Source organism: Coturnix japonica, chromosome 19 (genome assembly GCF_001577835.2).
Source record: "Coturnix japonica isolate 7356 chromosome 19, Coturnix japonica 2.1, whole genome shotgun sequence".
NCBI lineage: Eukaryota > Metazoa > Chordata > Aves > Galliformes > Phasianidae > Coturnix > Coturnix japonica.
The window spans coordinates 4970232-4991403 of NC_029534.1; the positions used below are offsets into that span (position 1 = coordinate 4970232).

Genomic DNA, 21172 nt, shown 5'->3' on the forward strand with positions numbered 1-21172 from the left:
CCTCTGTGGATGCTCCTGTTCTTCTACAGTATTTTAGGATGTTGGACTGCTGTGTTTTATTTCTCTTCCTGATCACTTCAAATTATTTTCTTTTCCAGTGGGCTTCTGGTTCAGTAATTCTTCTACTTCTAAAAACTTTTTGGTGCTTTCTCAAATACAATTTTCATAGCACAGGTCTGGTAAGTTGGTCATTTCCTGCTTCTTGAGAGACTTGAGATGTGTTGTTAGGAAAGCACGTAGTGTGATTCACTTCATTACAACAGTTTGTAGTAGGAAGAACAGCTGAGTCATTTGGACTTTTGTAGCCCAGTTTTGGTAAGTGCTGCCAAAATTTCTGGGCTCTATTGAGATATCTAATATCTGTGGATATTCTGTTGGTTCTTCTGTTGGAGTAGAATGAAAGCAGAGTATTTAACAGTGGATGGGGTTCAGCGAGCGAACAAAATACTCTGCTTTTTGTCAGAGGCCATGCTGGTGTAGTAAACTGGACTGATTTGTCTTGGAATTTCTATCTTTGCTCTAATAAAAAAGGGTCTATTATAGCCCAGCTTGAAACTTCCCATGAGAGAGGCACAAGAGACGTCTCTGGATGGATTATGGTTATTAAATTTATTACAATAACAGTTTACAGTACAAGGCACATACTGATAACTTACAATCAGCTTGCAACACTTGTAACTAAACAGCTGCATAAATTAATACAGGTGCATCCATGTACAAGGTGGAGGGAATGCCTAATTCTGTACAGCTAAAACTCCAGTTTAATTCCTGCTCGAAAGGAACCTGTTCCTAATGTAGCAGTTTCATTAACTCCTTTTTCAGTGTTCATTATAGAGTGTGGGGTGTTCTGGTATGGCAGATAAGTGGGATGTGAGTTGGGAAGGGATTTCTTTGCCTCTAACACTTGGAATTGCAGTGCAGCCCACTTGGTATCTAAGTAACTGTATTTCGGATAAAAACAATGATCAGAGGTATCATGAAATGAACTTATAAGGTCTAGAAAAGCTGAAACCCGTATGCCACCTAAAAACTAATGGGAACTGAATCACTTTGCTAATTCATCTTAATTGGAATGAAAACACAGATGGTTTTTATCTTTGTGTTGGACAGGAAAAGAGAACTTGTTAGTTTACCTGAGGGCTTCCTTACCCTCTGTTCCTATACAGACCCTGCACTGGATTGTCCTGGTGAAAAAGAGATGGAGACGTAACACTACTATGGATCTCCAGAGCTGCCTATTTGTGACAATGCTTTTTGTTTCCATCTTCAAGTGATTTCAGACACTTAAATCTCTCGCAGCACATCTATAGTCAGGGTGTGTTTATCTGGATTTTTTTTCAGCTGAGAAATTCAAACAGAAAAACCTGGGGCTTCTTGGCTGGTTTAGTCTGCTGGGAAAACATGGCATTTCTTGGGCAGCTCATCAGAATTCCGTGCTACCACCTCCCAGTGAGGCAACGTGTGTGGCACTGTATGTAGTGTCTTAATACAAGCTACAGATGCCTCTTTTGCCATTTAAGATGCTGTTACTAAGGAAGAACATGCTGGAAGTATTGAATGCTAAGAAGCAGCGATTTTAGCAGCTATTACTCTGCAAATTATTCCATTAGGAATAACAGTCTCAGCTTCAGTTTGCTTGCAAGGGCTCAAGAAGAAACATTGGCTTTGATGCAGGCAATGCTGATACTTAATTGAACTAATTCTGCTGTAATATCACTGTTACTCTTAGTGCATATCTGGTTCAACTTTTGCTCACCATGAAGACGGTTCTGGAAGTCGTTTTCAGATATCCCGGAGGGGCTAAATTGCAAAACTGTTCTGTATGAGTAAGCATCCAGTAAGACAAATTTATTATGTTTTTCTGGTGGCAGTGCATGAACAGACTCCCTACTAAAAAATAGTGTAGGAGGCCTTTGTTTGTGATTTGCACAGAACAGTCCTTGTCCCTCTGGGTTATTTCCTTGTTGGAAGTTGGGATTGGGAGCTAAAGATAGGAAAACTCAGGTCAGTAGCAGTGGTGGAAGTGAGGTGAGTGCTTTCAGAAAGTGATCATAGAATCGCCTTCCCTGCTTTCTTATGTGCTTTATACTGATGTAAACTCTTCAGTGTTTCTCAGTTTCTCATTGCCTGCTGCTATGTGTGCATGTATCATGTCCTTGATTGTATAGCAGTAAGTTTCCTAAGTAAACCATGAAATGCAAAAGAGGCAGTTATGCTCTGCTTCATTCTACTTAGACTTTTATAACTACGTGGTGGAGTGAAAATGCAATGTCGTTATGCGAATTATGACTATACACATTCATCTAAATTCCCATGTAACTACAGCAAAACTGTTGTCCTCCAATTGATTTGGCAGTGACGACCTGTCTACAGGGCAGCTCCCATTGGAGGCAGATGTACAGATATAATACGACAAGGTTAGTACATACATGGAAGTTTGTATCTCATCAGTGCTTCAAACCTGAATATAATCAGTTCTGATCAGAATCTCTCCTGATGAACTCAACTGCTTGTTAAAAAAAAACAGGCAACTCTGTTATTCTTAGGGTGAAAACCAAATGTATGCACATAAGAGTAGGAGCGAGTAAATCTTGGTGGTAGGTTTGTGTAAACATGCTTCTGTCAGCCAGCCAAAAGGCTTGGGCTAAACTTGAGGTCTGTACTAGGAAACAGCAGAGAAAGCCACAAGGCTGCAGCCAATCTTAGCTGTGGAACTGAAATTTAATAAATAAACAGGAGAGAAGCAGATCCTGTGAGAGTCCCCTTTCTGACATCTGAACTCAAAGTAATTCATTGTTGTCGTGTAGCTTCCTTGGGTGTAAACACATGGTCTGGGAGTACAAGGATATTGTGAATACGTAGCTTAGCTGTGCTAGCAGCTTCAGAGCTTGCCAGGTGATCCACGAGACCTTTTTGTTGCTTGACTTGTGAAGCCCACGTTACAACAACTGGCTTTGTAGTATTAAACAAGAAACAATAGAAACATGCGATCTATGGCTGAAATGAGGAGGATAATGTTACCAAGTGTGCATGTTGATTTGTGCAGAGCTGTGTACGGTGCTGCTGGAGGTTGCTTCCTCTGACGACTCCACTACAAACCCAGGAGCTGGAGAACTTACTAATTAGTTTATAAAACCCTGTGTTATTGAGTAATATATGGCTATTGGAAATATTTTTGTATTTTTCAATGTAGTAGTTGAAGCAATTAGAACTTTAGAAGCGAATACAACATTGCCCAGTACGAACAATCACATGGAGGAAGATACAGGAGAACTGCCCACAGACTTGAGATTCTAAACCTAATCCTACTGCTGCTGCTGCTCATCCTAGAGAGGCTTCTGCAACAGCCCCAGTGCCCGTGTGTGGAGTGTTGGTGTCCTTACACACACACAGACATCCTCGTGTTTCCAGAATGAGTTGGTTCTCAGGTCAGTCTGGTTAGAAGTGCATGGCAGGTTTCATTGAATTGCTTGGGTAGATGTGCTTGGAGGCATCATGTTTCCAAATGTTCGTAGTCAGTGTCAGAACCTCCACAGAAAACTCATCCTGTTGTTATCTCAGCTGGAAACATAATTCCTTGGGTGGAAAGTTTGCTTCTGTGCTTCCCCTCTCTCCCCAGAAACCAGGTTGGCTTACACTGCATTCATGCGGATGTCTCCAAAAGGAATTTCTGTGGCTGTTTCTGGAGTAATGCTTTTCAGGATACGCTGTTGGAAAGAGATCGCTATTAGAAGTTGGTTCTGTTTATAGGTAATAAATAACACTTCAAAGCCCTTTCCAAATGGCTGCAATAAAAACACGACTGGTTTGAGTTAATGCTTCTTACTGCTACTTACAGCCACAGGGCAATACGTTGCAGGGTTGTGCTATCTTTGCACAGTGGTGCTATGGAAGTAATGTATTAATTCTTTGTAGTAGATACAATCTGAATCCAGCTGTCACAGTAATGCTTTAGGACTTGGGCACTCTTGAGTTTGTTGAGCACATTCTCTCAGAACTGGTATTTACAAGAACTTACAAGAAATCCCAAAAATGGCATCACAGGCTGCTGCGGATTTATGGCAGAGAACCCTTATTAAGTGTGGGACAGAGAAAGAAACTCGTTCTTGTAAGCACACCCGAGGGACCTGATCTGTCGCTGGCTCACATGTGTGGTTTCTAGGGAAAGCTTCCAGTTCAGTGGAACATAAAAAGAAACACTTGATTCGGTAACTGGACATGAATGTATCTCAGCCCCCTCAGCAAGACCTGGGAGATTTGTAAATCACTCCAAATAGGCAAAAGACCATTAGCTGTCAGCAAGCTAGAAACAAATAGCCAAGGCATCAAACCTTAGTAAAAACAACACAATACTTATAGAAATCACTGCCTTCCTCATGGACGCAGTGAGCCCACTGGATACCTCCTTAAATGTTCCAGGAGTGATGATCAACCGATAAGCCATGTAGATTGGGATACAGATGATGGAAGAGGTTCCTATGCAGTAGCCCACTACTGTGGTCCAGTAGGGATAGTTGTAATCAAAAAGCCGTAGCTCAGGGGGGCTGGATAGAAAGCTGCAAGTGACAAACTGGAAAGGAAACAAGAAAAGTTTCAACATGTTTTGATAGCACACACTGTTCCTTTGGGGAACTTTCTGTGCCAGCGTGGAACTAAACTTAAAAATCCAACAAAAAGCAGCATTGGTCTCGAGAAGGATTAAATGTGCTTTGCTCCTGCAGAGATCTCAGATGACATTAATATGGATTAAACTAAAAGCTTCCTGATATCCAGACTTAAAGAAATGTAGAACTGCTCAGGAAGTTGAGGGTATAACCCAAGCAGTAACTGAAAACCGAGCAGTGTGGTCTGACCTTCCAGCGTTGTATTTTCTCATTCATTTGAATTCTACCATTATTACAGTTGTGCACTCTGAAACGAGTAGGGGGAGAAGTAATCCGTGGTGTGGCAATTATGTGGGAAGAGGAAGGATTGTTTTTCTTTAGGACACATCTTAATGATTCCCAATTTGTTCCCGTTGTTTGCTTTCTTCCCTACCTCTGACTCTTTCAGAATGATGCGTGGAGAAATGCTTCACTACAGTTTACTAAGCATTCATATCTGCTGTGAGCATTTCCTTGCTCTACAATCCAAGTGTGGGTTTTATTTTTATGTAGAATCAAAATAAATGAGTGGGCTTTCAAGGTTAGACAAACATTCCATCATCCATAGGTTCTATGGTGTGCCTGCTACGCTGGTTGTATTTGTGTTCTTTTAGTCAGAGAGAAACTTCCCTCAGGGTCTGGGTCTGGGTCCCTATGGAATATTCATGGGATAAGGCATTTCTATGTTATTCCAGGGTTGCTTTTCTTCAGTGAGGTTGCACTGCTGCAGGGTTTGTGCAAAGCATGCCTACTTTCCAGTGCTTCCCCATCCCATGTACTCCCAGGAGGAAAAAACACCATTTAATTAAGTCTTACTCAGAATTTGATTCATTTTCTCTATTCCGCTTTCCCTTCATGACTGGGAGATTTCTTGTGAAACAACAAATGCTTTGCAGCTGAATGCTACGTGAGTAAAGTTGATGACTGCCCTTGGAAGGATCTCTGAATTGTGGGTTTCTTTCCCAGATTAGCATCAGAAGAGCAGGAGTACCACTGAAATTCCATGGCAAAATAGCATAGAACCTTCTGGGCTGTCCTTAGTTTAGTTTAGCTTCTGCAGAGAACACAAATAACTGCCCAGTAACCACAGCAGCGGAGCTGCCTGCTTTATTTTACTGGTTCGGGATCACTAAGAGGACAGTAGTTAAAAAATCATTTCTGGCTCAATGTTTGTATTTATAACCTTTTTTTTCCTATTTTTTTCTGTGGGTAATGAAATCAAAATCTGTTAGAGATGCTTTGATCGTTACAGAGTTTAGAATTCAATCTGCGTTCGGTGCTCATTAACTCCATCTTGACCTGCTCGGCTCCCGGTAGCTATCAACGACAGCACGAACTCATTTGGGATCAGGAAATGAACACTTGATGTTAAAACGTTATCAATAGTACTGCCAAGTCAAACACTGAGGCAGGATTTCCAATCTCCAATTATAGATTTATGAAGGTTGCAATTAACTGTTGCAAACACTACACGGGCTGCTCTGAGGTTGTCAGTCAGCAGTTAGTGGGTCTCTGTGTTTACTTGCCTTGGGTTTCCTCCCAGGCACTGTTTCATCACCATCTTTTATTTTGCCACAAACATAAAACAGCAAAACAACGTAATCTTTGTCCATGAGGGGGAGAAGGAGTTATTCCAAAGCCAGCCTTGTTTATCTAGCTGGTCTACCAGAACCCTTAACATTGTGATTTAGTAACCAGACCTTGCAGCACTGTGCTGGATTTTTCCCTAATGAAACATTTTTGTTTTAACAAGAATTGTTACTAAAGAGCTTCCTAAGAGAATCCTGTAATTAAGCTTTTAGAGGTTTAAGGACCCGCATTGTTCAACAATAATCTTGTTAAAAATAAAGGATATGAAGAAAACTCACCAGCAGGAAGATGGGACTGATTGCCACCCAGCACAATCGCCAGTACCAGCCTGGGGTGAAGCCCAGCATTTCTTTCACATCATTGCAAAACTGGGTGATGCCTGTGGGGACAAATGGGAGGAGAGAGGTGACAGCAGGAAGGAGTCCCTCGCATAGAGATGTATGCAGCAAGGTGCAGGGCCCAGCCTGAGGTGCTGTTTGTTCCTCTGAGACTTAACTACACGGAGCCCTTAATTGTTCTGAATTGACCTCGTTACTTACAGATGTCAGCCTGCTTCTCTCAGAGCCATCAATAGTCATTCTTAATGATTTGGTTAACAGGAAATTGGGGGGGGAGAAAGAAAGAAAGAAAAGCAAACGTTTTCCTGAGGCAACAGTGATGGTGTGTGCAGAACCAGAGGAGCTGTGGGGCCCAGCAGCAATGCACGTACCATAGAACCAGGCCACTGCCACCGCTTCCAGGAACACCACTGTTAGCACAGCTGGGCCCGTGGCGTATTCCTCAAACAGCTTCACCACGTACGCTCCTCCCTGCAAAGGACACGGTGCTGTCAGTGACCCGGAGATCAAGGGATGGAAGCCCTGGGATGCTGGTTTTTTATTACTGCCTTCATCTGAAGCAGAACGTTCACAGATGTGCGAGTTCTGCTGCACTGTGACCTGTGCAATCCTTGGCTGTGCATGGATGTAGTCCAGCAGTGGGGCTGCCATGCAGAAAAGACTCAATCTCATGGCTGTTCTTGCTGGATTTTGATGAGTAAGTGGGATCTGGTGCGGTGTGACAGGGTGACTTTTTGCATATCTCCCATGTCGCCTTCCTCCAACTTGACACATAGCTTCCCAAACAGGGTGTTACTTTGCTTTCTTACCATGTGGGATGCTTAGAACCAGCTTAAGGAGGAAGAGTTTGTGTCTCAGAGAAGAACTACGTCTACTTCTACATCCTACATCTGCAGGAAACTGCCATTGAGGAGAGCTGAGGATGGGGTGAAACACTTACAAAAGTCAGGGTTGCTAATGACCCCAAAAAGCAAACGATGATCAGACCGAGGACAAAGAACTCCCTGCGCTTGCTCCAGATGTGTGGGAATTCATCCAGTACTCCGGTAATCACTCCCTCCAGTCCTGCAAACTGAAAAGCAGAGAAAAATTAGTGGAGATCAGAGGGCAGTTTTACCTGGAAGAGGAACTATAGCCATTGAAATGCTGTGCTTTACTCTTCCCGTAGAGCTGGCACCATTCAGATTTTCTTCAGGATTTTTTAGCTCTTTAAGCAGCAATTTAGCCTTCCTCCTTTCAATAGGAAGCGCCTATTATCCAGAGGAAGTGCTTTATTACAAGTAATAAGCTGCTGTTAGGTATGAAGTGGCTCAGCAGAGCTAACATTGTGCAATCACTGTGTCAAGCCTTCCTAGAAGGAGCTGATTCTCACTTGGTAAAACTGACCCATGTGGCAATTCTTGAGCTGTTTTGCAGTGCTGTGAATGAAGCTTTCTCCAGTTCCCATCATTTAAATGAAATCAGTGCGAAAGAATATCAAATGGGAATGTATTCACCGATTTGTAACTGTATGAGGACAGGACAGGGGGAGCCCATAAGGCTGCACACAGCCAGCAGTTCATGAATCATGTGCTTCAGCTGCATTCCCAGGTCTGCTACTATTTATCACAGTCCAACTTTGACAGATCATTTAATCTTATTTAATCTTCCATTTCTCCATCATTGAAATTGCAGTAAGAGTTCCTATCTTACAGAAGGCACACGGAGATGCCAGTCCTGCATTAAACCCTTTGGTGACAGCCCTGTGTTTGTAATTCTGCTCCTCCTGGTGCTGGCTGGGGTAAGGAATACACCAAACATCATCCACCCATCTCTCTCAAGTACCGTCTACTCACAGTGCTGTCTAATCCCAAAGTGAGTAACATCAAGAAAAATATGATGGCAAAGAAAGTTGAGGCAGGCATGTTGGCAATGGCTTCGGCGTAGGTGATGAAGAGCAAACTGGGTCCTGGTGGTAGAGTGGAGAAGCAGAGAGAGCTGTTAGTGCTGCTGTGGGGAGGAGATGCCCACAACTTCTATATGCTGGCAGTATGGAATAGTATTTTAGCTGCACTGTGTATTTATAACAGTGCCTTTATCATAAAAGAAGACAGTATCCTGAATTACATACCAAATATTTGGCATAATCTTACCCACTCATTCAAGTTAGGTCTCTCAATGTAGAATACAAAATACACCCTCTTAGAAGTCAAAAAGATAAGCCTACCCATGTCTTTGGCAACCTCTGACACATCTTCATTCCTCATCTCGGCCATGTACCCCAGCACAGTGAAAATGACAAACCCGGACACGAAGCTGGTCAGGCAGTTCACAGTGCTGGTAACCAGGGCATCTCTGCAACAGAACACATCACTCACATCAGGGAAATGGCATCTGCCAGGAGGGGGCACTGCTTGAGCTGCAGGTTGGGGAATGCAGCGGAATGAGCAAGGAGTGGGGTTTGGAAAACAAACGTCTACAAAGCAACTTCTGGTTGTTTTTCCTAAGGAAGAACTTCAAACTATCATCAGTCTGGTGCAGGATTAACTGCTGCAGAAATACCAGGCGTCTAAAATGACAGGAATGGCTGCAGGAATATTAAAGTCTGAAGGAATTCTTTAACTGTATGAGCAGCATTTTTGTTTTTTAAGGAAACCATTACAAATTGCCTTTCAGCTCAGGGCTCTGAAGTCACACCCTGAGACTGAGATTCAGCAGCTCTCATCTGACTGTCAGGGAGCCATTCTGCTGTGGCAAGTTTTACATCTGGGCCTCAATTGGTGCAGATTACTTCTCTTTAGGGTAGACACAACAGGAAAACTGCTTGGGCCTGCTGTCCCTTTGTTGTGCCCTGCTGCTGTCTGGTTTGTATGTATAAAGGTCTGACAATTCACCAGTATTGCTTCCTTTTCATAGAAACCAGCACCTGTGTAAAGCTGTGAACGTAAGATATAAAATGAGATAGAACTCACTGGTAGCAGTTGTTATGGAACTTGTTGTAGCTGGCATAAGCCAACAGGACCCCAAAGCCTGGGCCGAGGGAGAAAAAAATCTGCGCTGCTGCATCCACCCAGACCTGAAAAAAATGATAAAGATGAAGAAAAAAGAAGATAATGAGACCGATGGGATGAGTTTGGCAGATTCAGAGTATCGCTTGGCCATACGAAGGTGAGCGTCATTAGCGTGCTTATGTTCTAGTCCTGGTCTAACAAACATTTTGACATGAAAGTGTGTTGGAATATGAGTTCTTTTTCTTGAGATTTGGGAGAGGTGTTAATATCTACTACAGTTTGGTTGTCTTTGCTGTTCTGGCTCTTGTTGGTGATGCAATTAGGAATTATATCGAAAGAATTTACAATGGATAAAAAGCTGTTGTGTTTCTTTACACGTTGGAAGTACCCACTTCTGCCAGCAGCGCAGATGTTTTGCCTCTAATTGGGTTACCAATGCTTCTGCAATGTATGGAGAGCTCTGCCCATGGTTTGGTGGGGGCTTGGCCCATCTGTGTGCTGTGCAGTAGCCCAATGTTGGGTCGTGCATCCTTCAGGCTGAGATTCTTCCTAGGCACACAGGTTGCAGTGTGGATGCGGCTGTAGCTCAAGGGACTCCATACAGCTTTGTTGTAGCCATGATAGATGCAAGCGTGATGATCGTACTATGAAAAGCTTGTTGTACTTGAAGAGTGACTGCAGCCTTAATGAGCGATGTTCCTAAAGTGCCAATATCAGCTCTTTTCTGAAGGTGAAAGTCCTCATTTGTTTACCCTCTTTTGATTGAAACCTGGAGTTCATTACCACTCATTTCTAATACTCTCTGCCGTCGTGTGAGGCCATCCTGTATCAGCCCCAGACAGAACTCTGTCATCGTCCAGCACACACAGATTGTGATCTGCTGTCCTCACTTCAGATACATCCAATACAATATCAATGCCCTTTATTGCTTTTTCAGAAGACGTGGTCCCTTATTGAAGATGCTGCTTTATCAGAGACCGGTGTCTTTTCATTTCCTCTTCATTCAAAACTCTCCATATCAGCTGGGGAGCAGCAGACTTGCAAACATTAGAATTTTTAATCTTTGTATTTGTAGTATTTATTGCTTTGGGGTTTTTCCATCACTCTCCCCACTAGAGGCTTTCTTACACAGAGACCTCAGTGCAGCCTCCAGCCTGATGGACTACTTGTCATCCACAGAGTTCAGAGCTGAATCAGATAGCGGAATGGGTTGGCTGTTTTGTTTTATTAGCTCAGTCTTGTCCTCATCCCTCCATTTTATTCAAACCCCGGTGGGGTGTGCAGACCCAACTGATCCATTGCTGTTCCAGTGCACTTGCCCATGTCCACTCATCACCAAGTCATGCTTTAGTTGGCATCTAAGGAGACCCTCCCTGGGCTTATCTGCCTGAGTGAGTCACAGGATGGAGACTTTAAATTTCAGCTCTGGTAACTATAGACACCACTGGGTGTGGGAAAGTCTGTCTGAGCATGTAATGATCCCCTCACCATCAAAACAACTGCAGCTAATCCAGATAGTAGGGTTCAGTAAATGTCATTTACTCAATGTGACAGCAATAGGCCAAGGAGTGTGTTGCAGTGTAGCAGCAATCATTGTAGCTTCTTGCACAGCGCTGGGCTGTTCACTATTTCACTGTTAGTTCAAGCTAAGTTCACAACAAACTTAAACAGCAGAACAGAACCAGGAACCCCATCTAATTTTTAAAAAATATCTATATGTTTATGGAAAGAATAGGGCGACTGTTTAAACAAGAGCACGACGACAGGCTTTTAAGTCCATGCCAAGACATATGTATAGTCATACTCTATGTTGAAAGTACACACCGGAGTTTATATGTGTGGTACATGAGCTGAAAGGCTACAAACGATCCCAGCTATTTTGTAATGCACTTACCTCAGTGGCCAGGAGCTTCTGCCATTCAGGTTTCAGGTAATAGAGGACCCCTCTCCAGGCACCGGGCAGAGTTGCCCCTCTCACTAGCAGGATAAAAAGTATGATGTAAGGGAACGTGGCCGTCACCCACACCACCTGCAATGGAGAACATTGAGACAGTGTTTGCCACGGGTAGAAAATTAAGAGATGAGAAGAACTGATGATAACTTTCAAATGATAACTCTTAGCATTTATAAAACCTTCATATGAACTTCTCAAAAGTGCTGTAAAGGGGCAGATTGCACATAAATATTATCCATGCTTTCTCTGCATGGGGTTGTTTTTGTGCACAGAACCGTGGCATAACTTATTGTTATGTATTACTTGGATAACAATAGCAGTCACTGCAGCAGGGGCTTCCCAAATAGGTGAGGCTACAATCCCTGCCCTGAAGACAGTCTGGGATAACTGTCATGTTAATTGGCTCCTTCGGAACTTGTGCTTGGCTATACTGTACCAAATGATTTGTCTTGCTTTTGCATTCACCTTGCCGGATGTTTTGACCCCTTTCCAGATGCTGAAGTATACAATGACGAAGATTAACAATAAACAGAGGGTCAATTGCCAGCTAATGCCCCCCAGGTCATCCAGCCCATTGGACCTATGCACCTGTAGAACTTGGCGTCTGAAAGAGGAAAGAAAAAACACAAGTGTAGATATTTTTGTAACAAGTATGTTCAATATGCTTTGAGCAGTCCCTTACTGTGGTCTGAGCATTACAAGTAGTCCTGAGGCCTCAATAATTAGACTTCAGAGTCATACTACCTTGGATTTTTATTACGTACAAGCCTGATATTAACAGTACTCCAGTGATGATAAATGGTAAATACTGACAGCTGATAATGGCCACACAATTGGGAACCTGCAGTCTAAAATAGAGAGTACCCTCCCCCACACCCTAAGCTTACATCCCCCTACAGGTATTTCATTACTGGAATAGTAGGAGTACCAATACTAAACTCCCCCTCCAAATAAAAGCTTGCTACGTGCTCCACCATTCTGTCTGATATTACTGTCCTCACTTACATGCACTTACGTATAAAATTCTTCTGCAGGAGAGATGGAGTGCAGGGCCCAGCTGACGTTGTCCTTGCTGAAGTAGGTCGTGCAGTTGTCTGTGTTCCATGCATTATTGCAGCTGGTCCATGGCAGCTCCGTGGTGAAGGAGGACACGAGGTAGTAGAAGACCCACGCCATGATGGTGTTGTAATAGGAGGCTACATAGAGGTCTATTACACAGATGGCAAAGCCAATGCCTAGTAGGTTAGGAAATAATGACATGAAGCGAGTCTAAGTTAGGCCACAAGAAGGAAGGAACTGGTTATTCACATCACCCACAATCAGTAACCACGAAGGCAGCTTTGCAGGAGGTACATGTACCCTGTTGTGTATCTACAACACTGGAATTTCTTATGGCTTCAGAAATGCTCATATTCTGACTCCAGAAGAACATTCTTAATCAAGACAATGTGCTTAATCTGTGCTTATGTTTTTTCAATTACATGTTTGGGGTTTTTTTTGTTTCGTTTGACTTTTTTACTTATTTCAAGCTTGATTCAGAGCAGCCTCCGTGTAATCAGTCAGAGAGTGCATGAGAGCTCACACACATCTACAGATGTACATTAAACCTTATGAAAACTTCCTTTGTAAAGCCAAACTTGTGTGTAGAATGGGACTGACTTTGTTCTAGCCTTACTTTGCTCAGAAAATACACCTTTATTGGAAGACCTTATTCAGAAACTTTCAATTAATTTTCCATTTCCCTTCATTACCTTTGAATATAGGACATATTTTTCTCCAGATTGAAATACACCCATTCCTGTGGTACTGTCCTAATGCTAATTCCATGTAGAAGAGGGGAATACCACCGAAGATGGCCATAATTGTGTAAGGAATGAGGAATGCTCCTGCAAGAGACAAAGCAGATGATTATATCTCTTCATAGGACTCCTCATCCACTAGTTTCAACACTCCATGAACAATTCCATTTGTTCCCCAGGGAAAATGCTTATCCCCTCCCTATCCACTGTGCCACACTGTGTTACTGTGGGATTACTCACAAGTAGACGTGGGATTCACACAGACTGTACTGCCTCTGCAGTATGAGATGAGGTACAGACACAGTAATGAATTTCTTTGAGCACATCAGGGAGGCAGAAGTCTTTTCTGCCCAGTCTCTCCTTGAGGAGATTTATACTTTGGCTGGAGCATCCGTGAGTCTCAGCCCCAGTTTTCCTGAGGAGTGTTTTGACAAGTTGGTTTATCTGGTTTTAAATACTCCTTGGGATGGGGCTCGAATCTTTTCTCTCGGGTTACTTTGCACCGAACCAGCTCTCAGCTCCTGGTTGTGCTCATTTTTTATATCTTATCCTATCTTGTGGTTTAACTTTTCCAGTCTGCTTTAAAAGGAATTCATTTCCCATTACTCCTGTGCTGTGTATGATGTTAAAATAAACTACTAAATTAATTCATTAGTAAGGAAGGGAGCTGAATGTTAAGGAACAGCATACAGAACCGGTCACTGACCTCCTCCATTTTGATAGCATATGTAAGGAAATCTCCACACGTTTCCCAGATCCACTGCATATCCAATGACAGAGAGCAGAAAGTCAATTTTTTTACCCCAGGTCTCTCTGTCTTCCAGCTCCATCAGCTGCTGCTGACCCTCTGCTCCACACGTGGTGGACGTGGTGGTTGTGGTGGTGGTGGTGGCTGCCGGGGCAGTGCACTGCACATCCTCCACCTCTCCCATCCCATTGCAAGGCACGGAGCTCTGCACTCCCGAATAACCATTTGAGATCTGAGCTGCCTCCTCTTTATCTCCCTGTCCAGGATGGACTTTATTCCCATCCTCCATGAGCCGTAGGGCAGATTTAGGGTTCCTGATCAGCAGTCCATTCTCTTTACAGTCTTCTCCCTCGTTACAGTCTGAGGTACCTTTCTTGGAAGTCAGTGGCTGAGTCTCGTTGCTCGTTGCCTTTTTCTCCATTTTTCCAAGCTTTCTCCTGCCCCGTTGCAGACAGGCAGCAGCACAAAGTCCCCTTCAGCTTATTTTCCCACGCTTTTATTTCCAGCGTATTCCCAACGCTCTCAGAATTCCCCTTCCATATTTAAATCCATCAGACTGAAGGCACGAACACCATCTAAGAAACGAAACGCATTACAAATTACTCTGTTACAGAGCTTATTGATGCTGGTAACGTTCACGTTACAACTTGGGCAGCTCCTGTGATTAAAATACTTTTGGAGATAGTTAACCATTACTGTGTGATATATGGATTATGTAGAAGATAATCCATTTAGAAATGAACTGGTGAAATTCTAAGCTGCGTGCAAAGAAAGGAAGGAAGCGGTATTAAGAGAGAAGAAATAGTTAAAACAAATAGTTCAATAACAACAGGTGTGCAAACTGCATCCCACCATCATCCTTCTTCAGAAATCCCACATCCCTGCCACCTTTAAAGGCAGATCTGGAAGGCTTAAATGAAAGCTGGGAAAGTTCTGTCAACACTGATAACGAGAAAAAGACAAGAAGAATGGGAGATTTCAGTTTGGCTGGTTAGAATCAGAGGGAACCAGCATCTGGGTCTGCTTAGGACAAAGCCTGACCCCCATGCTGCGTAACTCCCCAGAGGAACAAAGGCATGTCTCACTCTGTTTGGGTTCCAGCCATGGGAATGGCAGTGGGCACCGCTCCATCCCAGCCATGGCTTTACCTGCTGTCTTCTTACAGACGAGAAAGATAATCCAGGGGAAACAAAACAACCCAAAATTCAACATAAATAAAAAAATAAGGAAAGAAAGCAAGGAATTGTTCCTCGAGAATAAAAAAGAGCAACAAAACAACTGTGGTTCTGTGGGTCATGTTCTTTTTTCTGCTCGTTTGTTCAGGTGCTGTAAATCCTCAGTCAATTAAACGTGCAAGCAGATCCTTTGTGCTGGGGGAGCCCCGGGGCATCAGCCTGGCTTTATAGCTTGCAAAGCATTTCTTCATCTACATGATGCCCCCACATCTCATTCTTCCTTTTCAGAGCATTTTTTCACTGCGGTAAATATGATCACAACATCCCGAGAGGAAGAATAAGCATTATTTCACTTTCAGCTCTTGGAAAAACCGAAGCAGGGTGGGAATATTATTTGCTCATTGCTGGGATTTGCTCTCTGCCAGGGCTATTAGAACACAGGTTTTTCCCAGCCTTCAGACTTGTGCAGAGACTGTTTGCTAAGGCTCTTCACAAGCGAGCAAGCAGAAAGCAAAGTTATTGAGCTGCAAAGCAAGCAGGAGGAGCTTCTGCAGGGATGTTCTTATAACTTCCATAAATCTCTGGGTTGCTCACACTTACTTTCTGTGCTTACCCAGATAACGCTGTTATCACCTTACAGCAAGCAGCATATCATTAAGGTTGGATTATTACATCAGTACTTTGCTATCATTAGTTAATCATCACAAAAACCAAACCATCTTCAGAGCACCCCAGAAAAATACATGAGAGAGGACAGCAATCGGTTTTACCTGCGGGACTATGAGAACTGAGTGCCTTTGGAGTCCAAAACCTTCCCAGTGTCCCAAAAGAGCCTGTGGAGATGGAGCCGTCCTGCCACCACTGGGAGCACCAGCAAAACCCTAGGAAAGGACACACCCAACCCTTCTCTCCATTGTATGGCATGTTAAGGGTAAGCCAGGAGTATGAAAAGGTAACCCGAGCCCTTCTGGACTTTATACCTCTTACTCATAAGTGGGAAAGCAGTAAAGGACGTTGATTTAACTGCATTATTTGCAAGACTGAATTTTCCATACCATCTACTGTATTCATCAAACATCTTCATTCTGCACATAAATACTTTTTGGCTCATCCTGGGGGGAGTTTGTTGAATGTCGTGTTGGTTTCCTGGATCTGGGACAATCAAGATTGTTGTCTTATCCGACCCTAAGCTCCTTCTGCAGCCCAGAGGAAAGAAATATCTCTTGGAAATATCACATCCCTTGGCATATTACTGTGGGATTTTCAGTACTTTGAACCTCAGCTATGCATTGTGACTTGTGAATTTCGAAGGGGCTTCTGCTGGAATTTGAACTATTCCTTTCTGAGTGTGAATTCCAGCTCACCGTCTACCATGGGAAATCTCTGGAGCGAGGATCCAGAGTTCTGCAGTGCTGTTCTCACAGCTGGCACGTGGAAATAGAACCATAAGATTTAATTACCCTTTAAAAACAAAACCAACAACAAACAGGAGGACGTATGCTACTACAGAGAGCACTAGCAGTGGGAAAAGTAGAGTTCGTGGAGTTGAGAATTACGCTGGGATCAGTAGGGAAACAGGCAGGAAAATTATGCTAAGGAAGGACTTTGCCCACTTTTGCCCCTCATTCACCCATCTCTCTGTTGCTGCAGGACCTGTAGGACGCACTATTGAAGTGAATAATGAATGGAATGGCAGTTAATTACCTATTTTTTATCTGAGCTGTTGCAAAGGTTGCTCTTACATAAGTACCGGCTGGCTTCTTATCACCAACACAATTAGTGCAGAAGGAGAAAAAAAATAAACAGAAAAACTGCACAGAGCCAGAATCATGGAACCATAGAACCACAAAGGCTGGAAAAGCCTCTCAGGTCCCCAATTCCAGCCCACAGCCCTCAGTGCCACATCCTCATGGGCTTTGAACACCTTCAGGGACTCCCCCTGAAGCTCCCTGGGCACATGTACCATTGCATCAGCTCTCTTTGGAGGAGAGATTGTTCCTAACATCCAACATGCTCTGCCTGGAGCAGCCCTGAGACACACTTATATGTGCTGAACTAGGCAGTGAGGCTGTGCGCTTTGTGGAGCTTGGCTCAAACCACCAACACAGTTCACATAAACCAATTATTACATGATAACGTTCAGTTACTCCCACTCAGAGCTAGATTGAAGCCAACAGGAGATGCCCAAAGCCAACTCCTCTGCCTCTACTAAAGCAATCCCAGAGGAGTACCCTGTCTTGGGGTCTGGATCCTTGTGGAGCTGGGAGCCACAGAGCTGGGCATTGCTTTGGGTGTTCTTGAGGCACGCAGTGACCTCTCGTGGCAATGTGGGGATCCCTGTCATGCTCTGCCATGCAGTACAACAAATCTTCCCAGCGCATTAATACAGAATTATTTCCCAGTAATCTGTATTTCTTAAAGGAGAAAACTAACTCTTGCTGGGTCTTATTGAAACCAGCACTTGGTGTACAGCCCCCAGCTGGGTTACAGCTGCATTCCAGCAGGAAAACCCCCATTATTGCCATCCCTCTGCCCTCCTCCTGTCCACTTAATTACACCTGCAAAGAGTTAAACTACAGGGAACCCCAAGACAAAACGTTAATCTGTTCTGTTGGCAAACAGCATCAAATCTGAGATGATTTCTGCTAACTTGACCTAAGCTTTACTTCCATCACAAACTATATCAGACCGTTAGAATTACATGGCTGCATGTTGCACCATGCAAAGAAGATGCAGCTCATAGAGGCAGAGGGATGTAAATGGAAAGATCCAAGGCACTGTTCTCAGCTATTCCCAAGATGGTTTAATATGGGTAAGATGTGAAAGTAAGGCTAGAAAATGATAGCACTGGGGAAATACCAGCTTGGACTGTGAGTCCTATGTCACGCTCTTGTCCATGTCTCAGCCTGAATTTAAGGAGTCAGCAGGAAAGAGAGGAGTTACCTGGAGGAATTTGTTGAGAAGAGAGACTTTGCAGTAGTGTGAATGCTGCCAAGCTGCCAGATATCATTGAAGGAACAGAGAGGGAAGGAAAATGCATTTTGTGGCTCAAGAGCGTCAGTAAATAGTGCAAGGAAACAGATAAGCACAGAGGGAGCGATAATCCATTTGCATTCTTCCTCAAATTATTTATATCAACTCGCAGGAAAAGTTGAGTAAATACCAGCAAAGAAATAGAGCAGCGCTCTATAATGCTGCTCTGCACAGTGACCCGCTCTGCAGTTCAGCTTAGAGTCTGCACCTCGATGCCAGCAGGCACATCGTTATGGTTGCCTGCTTTTGTCTAAAGGAAGCAAGGATTCAGGCCTCAGCTTCCAGATGGATGCTCGGTAACGGCTCTCTCTGAGCTGCAGCCCCTCTGCTGGGGCTCTGCTGCCTGCTCCATGGGATGCTTGTCCTGCAAACGGCTGCACTGATGCTGAGGACACAGACTGGCAGCCAACAGAGCTGCAGGAACACAGCTGTGGAGCAGACTTAACACACCGGCATCGGATGGAACAGAGCGAGCACTTTGTTAATGCCATTCCTAATGAAAACTCAGCAGTTATGAAGTTTCCAGTTTGGAGGCAGCGTTTGCTTGTTTGTGTAGCAGCCTGAAATTCACCACCCCCTGTTCCATTACAACACAGACCGCAGCACTTGCCAACTCACAACATACTCTCCAAGAAACCCATGGTCCATCCACCAGCAGCACCAGAACAGGAGAGAGCTCCCCATTAAAACACCCCACAGCTCACAGCCCACACTTATAAACTCCACAAGCAATGCTCCAAAGACCCCATATCCCATCAATGCACTGTCCTCCTCTCCCCAGGCTTCCTAACACAAGACATGCCTTCCTCAAAGCCTTACGCACACAGTTCTATTGCATTCCTCACCCAACCTCTGTGTCACAGTGCAGACGTACCCAGCGAGACAACAGCTTTCAGCAGTAAACTTGACTGACTGCAAATACACTCACAGCACACACCTCAGCTCCATCACTTGCAATAAATCCGCCCCATCGAGTCAGATAATTTGCTACAGAGTCAGATAATTCTTGCTTCAGATCTGCTGCTTTTCTGTATTTCTCTTTTATAGCTTTTCTAATTGTTATTTTGTTTGGTTTGGGCCAATGTTCTATAAATCCTGCTTTAATAATGCACTGATGTGATGGCCGAAGCTCAGATTCCAGATGCTGCAGGCATCCCACAGCCCCGAGTGCCTGCATAGGATGGGGGGCACATTGCAGGAAAGCAAAACATGAGCAGTGTAAAAGCCAAAGCAAACCTTCACCCCACATCCATCCCTCTGCTGGTTTGCTTAATGAAAAGCTGTCACTTGTTCTTTTTTATTCTGCTTTAGGAGCTACACCAAGACCTCAAAAGTTAGATGAAACAGCGATATATACATATATACGTACATATATACGGATGAGGTATTTTAGGCTGCTGTTAGTAGTTCAGATATTAGAAGCAAAGTTGAAAGAGGCAGCAAGAAGTCCAAGTTAACGATGCTCCCATCCCTGCTTGCTGCTGCAGGACGGCTGCTCAGACACCTCACACCCTGCCTGGATTTCATAAGGCATCTCACAGCAGAAGCACCGACCCTTCCCTTACCTGCCCTTCACCCAGGTGTGCAGTGCTCTCCTCGCAGCTCTCCGTGCCTTAGGAGCCTTCACCCACATCTGCTGCAGCTCCCAGCACGCAGCCTGTGTGCAGCGCAGCACCTCGGGGAGCTTTTTGTACACCAGTCCCCCTCACATGGTCTGATTTGCAGATAATCTGCTGCCAAAGAGCTCTTTAAGAATTTTTTGCGTCACTTTAGTGAAATAAACTTTATGTTTCACCAGGGCTGCGGCTCGGTTTTGCCTCCTAGAGGTGGGTGGCTCCATTTGAGCTGCTGGAAGGAACGCGATCCAATGGAGGCAGAGGGCGAGGGGAGCGGCTCAGAGCGGGGCAGCAGCGCTGTGACAGCTGGAGCAGGAGGTGCAGGGAGCACAACACATGGGGCCGAGGTGCTGCTCGCAGGAGGAGGAGGGAAGGACTGTTATTGCCACAAGTTTATATCATCTTAATGAGGAGATTAGAAGTTTAGTTTGAGCACGGCGAGCACAAACCCTTTAGGAAGTGCTTGGAGGGGCTGCAGCTCATCCCACCACCAAACCCACCCCACTAAACCAGCATTTCTTCCCTTCTCAACTTAAGGTTTTGCTTCTAAAGGGCCGCGGATCGCAGGTCAATGAAAGCGCTGCAGTTGGGTGTGAAAAAGAAAGGGGAAGAAGAAACAGAGCGGGGATGGGAAAGAAGAGTTGATGGTTACAGCAGCAGTGCTGTGCTGCAAGAGGCTGCACACTTGACTTGTTCCAAGCAATTAAAAAGGGGGAATACACACAAAACTGTTAAAAAAGAAAAGCACTGGGTTAGAATCAGCGCGTTCCTCCTTCGGGTCCCCTGTGTACAGCAGCTGTGTGTCACTGGCACCATCTGAAGGATGGCTCTGGTATTGCACTTACAAACAGGTCGTCACTTCCCATTAATTCTTATGGCAGTGCATTCCCAACGCTTTGTTAATTAATATTATTGCTTTAGCCGTTCACTGCCCTCCCTGTGAAAATAGTGCCAGTGAGCTCCTCTTGTTGTCACACAACTCTCCTGCTGTGCTCCTTCCAATGCAAACACTCTGGTGGTGTGAACCTCTGCTGAGCTGCGGAGCATCAGTGTCCTCCCCTGCTGTTATCCACGATCCTCTTTATCCCGTCCTGCTGAGCACAAAGACCATCACATCCCACCCACTGAACCCCTCTTAAGATCACAGCACAGTGTGGTAGTGCAGTGTGGGTGCTGCGCCCCAGGAGGGCTGCGATGAGGGCTACGTGCAGATCTCCATCTCACACTGATGGGAAACCTCAACACATGTTCTCCTGTTACCTCTTCTTCCCTCCTACAGGAAACAC

At 44.3% G+C, this 21172-nt stretch overlaps 1 protein-coding gene across 3 annotated transcripts; it reads right to left on the reverse strand.

Moving 5' to 3' along the window:
• Positions 1 to 586: 586 nt before the first annotated feature.
• SLC6A4 (solute carrier family 6 member 4) lies at positions 587 to 20339 on the reverse strand. 3 transcript variants are annotated; one of them, XM_015880778.2, is made up of 14 exons: positions 19836 to 20339; positions 14021 to 14637; positions 13267 to 13401; positions 12531 to 12750; positions 11981 to 12119; positions 11456 to 11590; positions 9523 to 9626; positions 8778 to 8905; positions 8407 to 8519; positions 7512 to 7643; positions 6943 to 7042; positions 6512 to 6612; positions 4403 to 4570; positions 587 to 3707 (listed from the first exon to the last, which is right to left on the reverse strand). In XM_015880778.2, the coding sequence occupies exons 2-14, from the start codon at positions 14481 to 14483 to the stop codon at positions 3633 to 3635; spliced, it is 2013 nt and encodes a 670-aa protein (XP_015736264.1). In that variant the 5' UTR covers positions 14484 to 14637; positions 19836 to 20339; the 3' UTR covers positions 587 to 3632. The 3 variants fall into 3 exon arrangements, with proteins under 3 accessions (XP_015736264.1, XP_015736266.1, XP_015736265.1); XM_015880780.2 differs by lacking the exon at positions 19836 to 20339 and adding an exon at positions 18181 to 19788; XM_015880779.2 differs by lacking the exon at positions 19836 to 20339 and adding an exon at positions 16008 to 18156.
• Between the last annotated feature and the right edge of the window lie 833 nt (positions 20340 to 21172).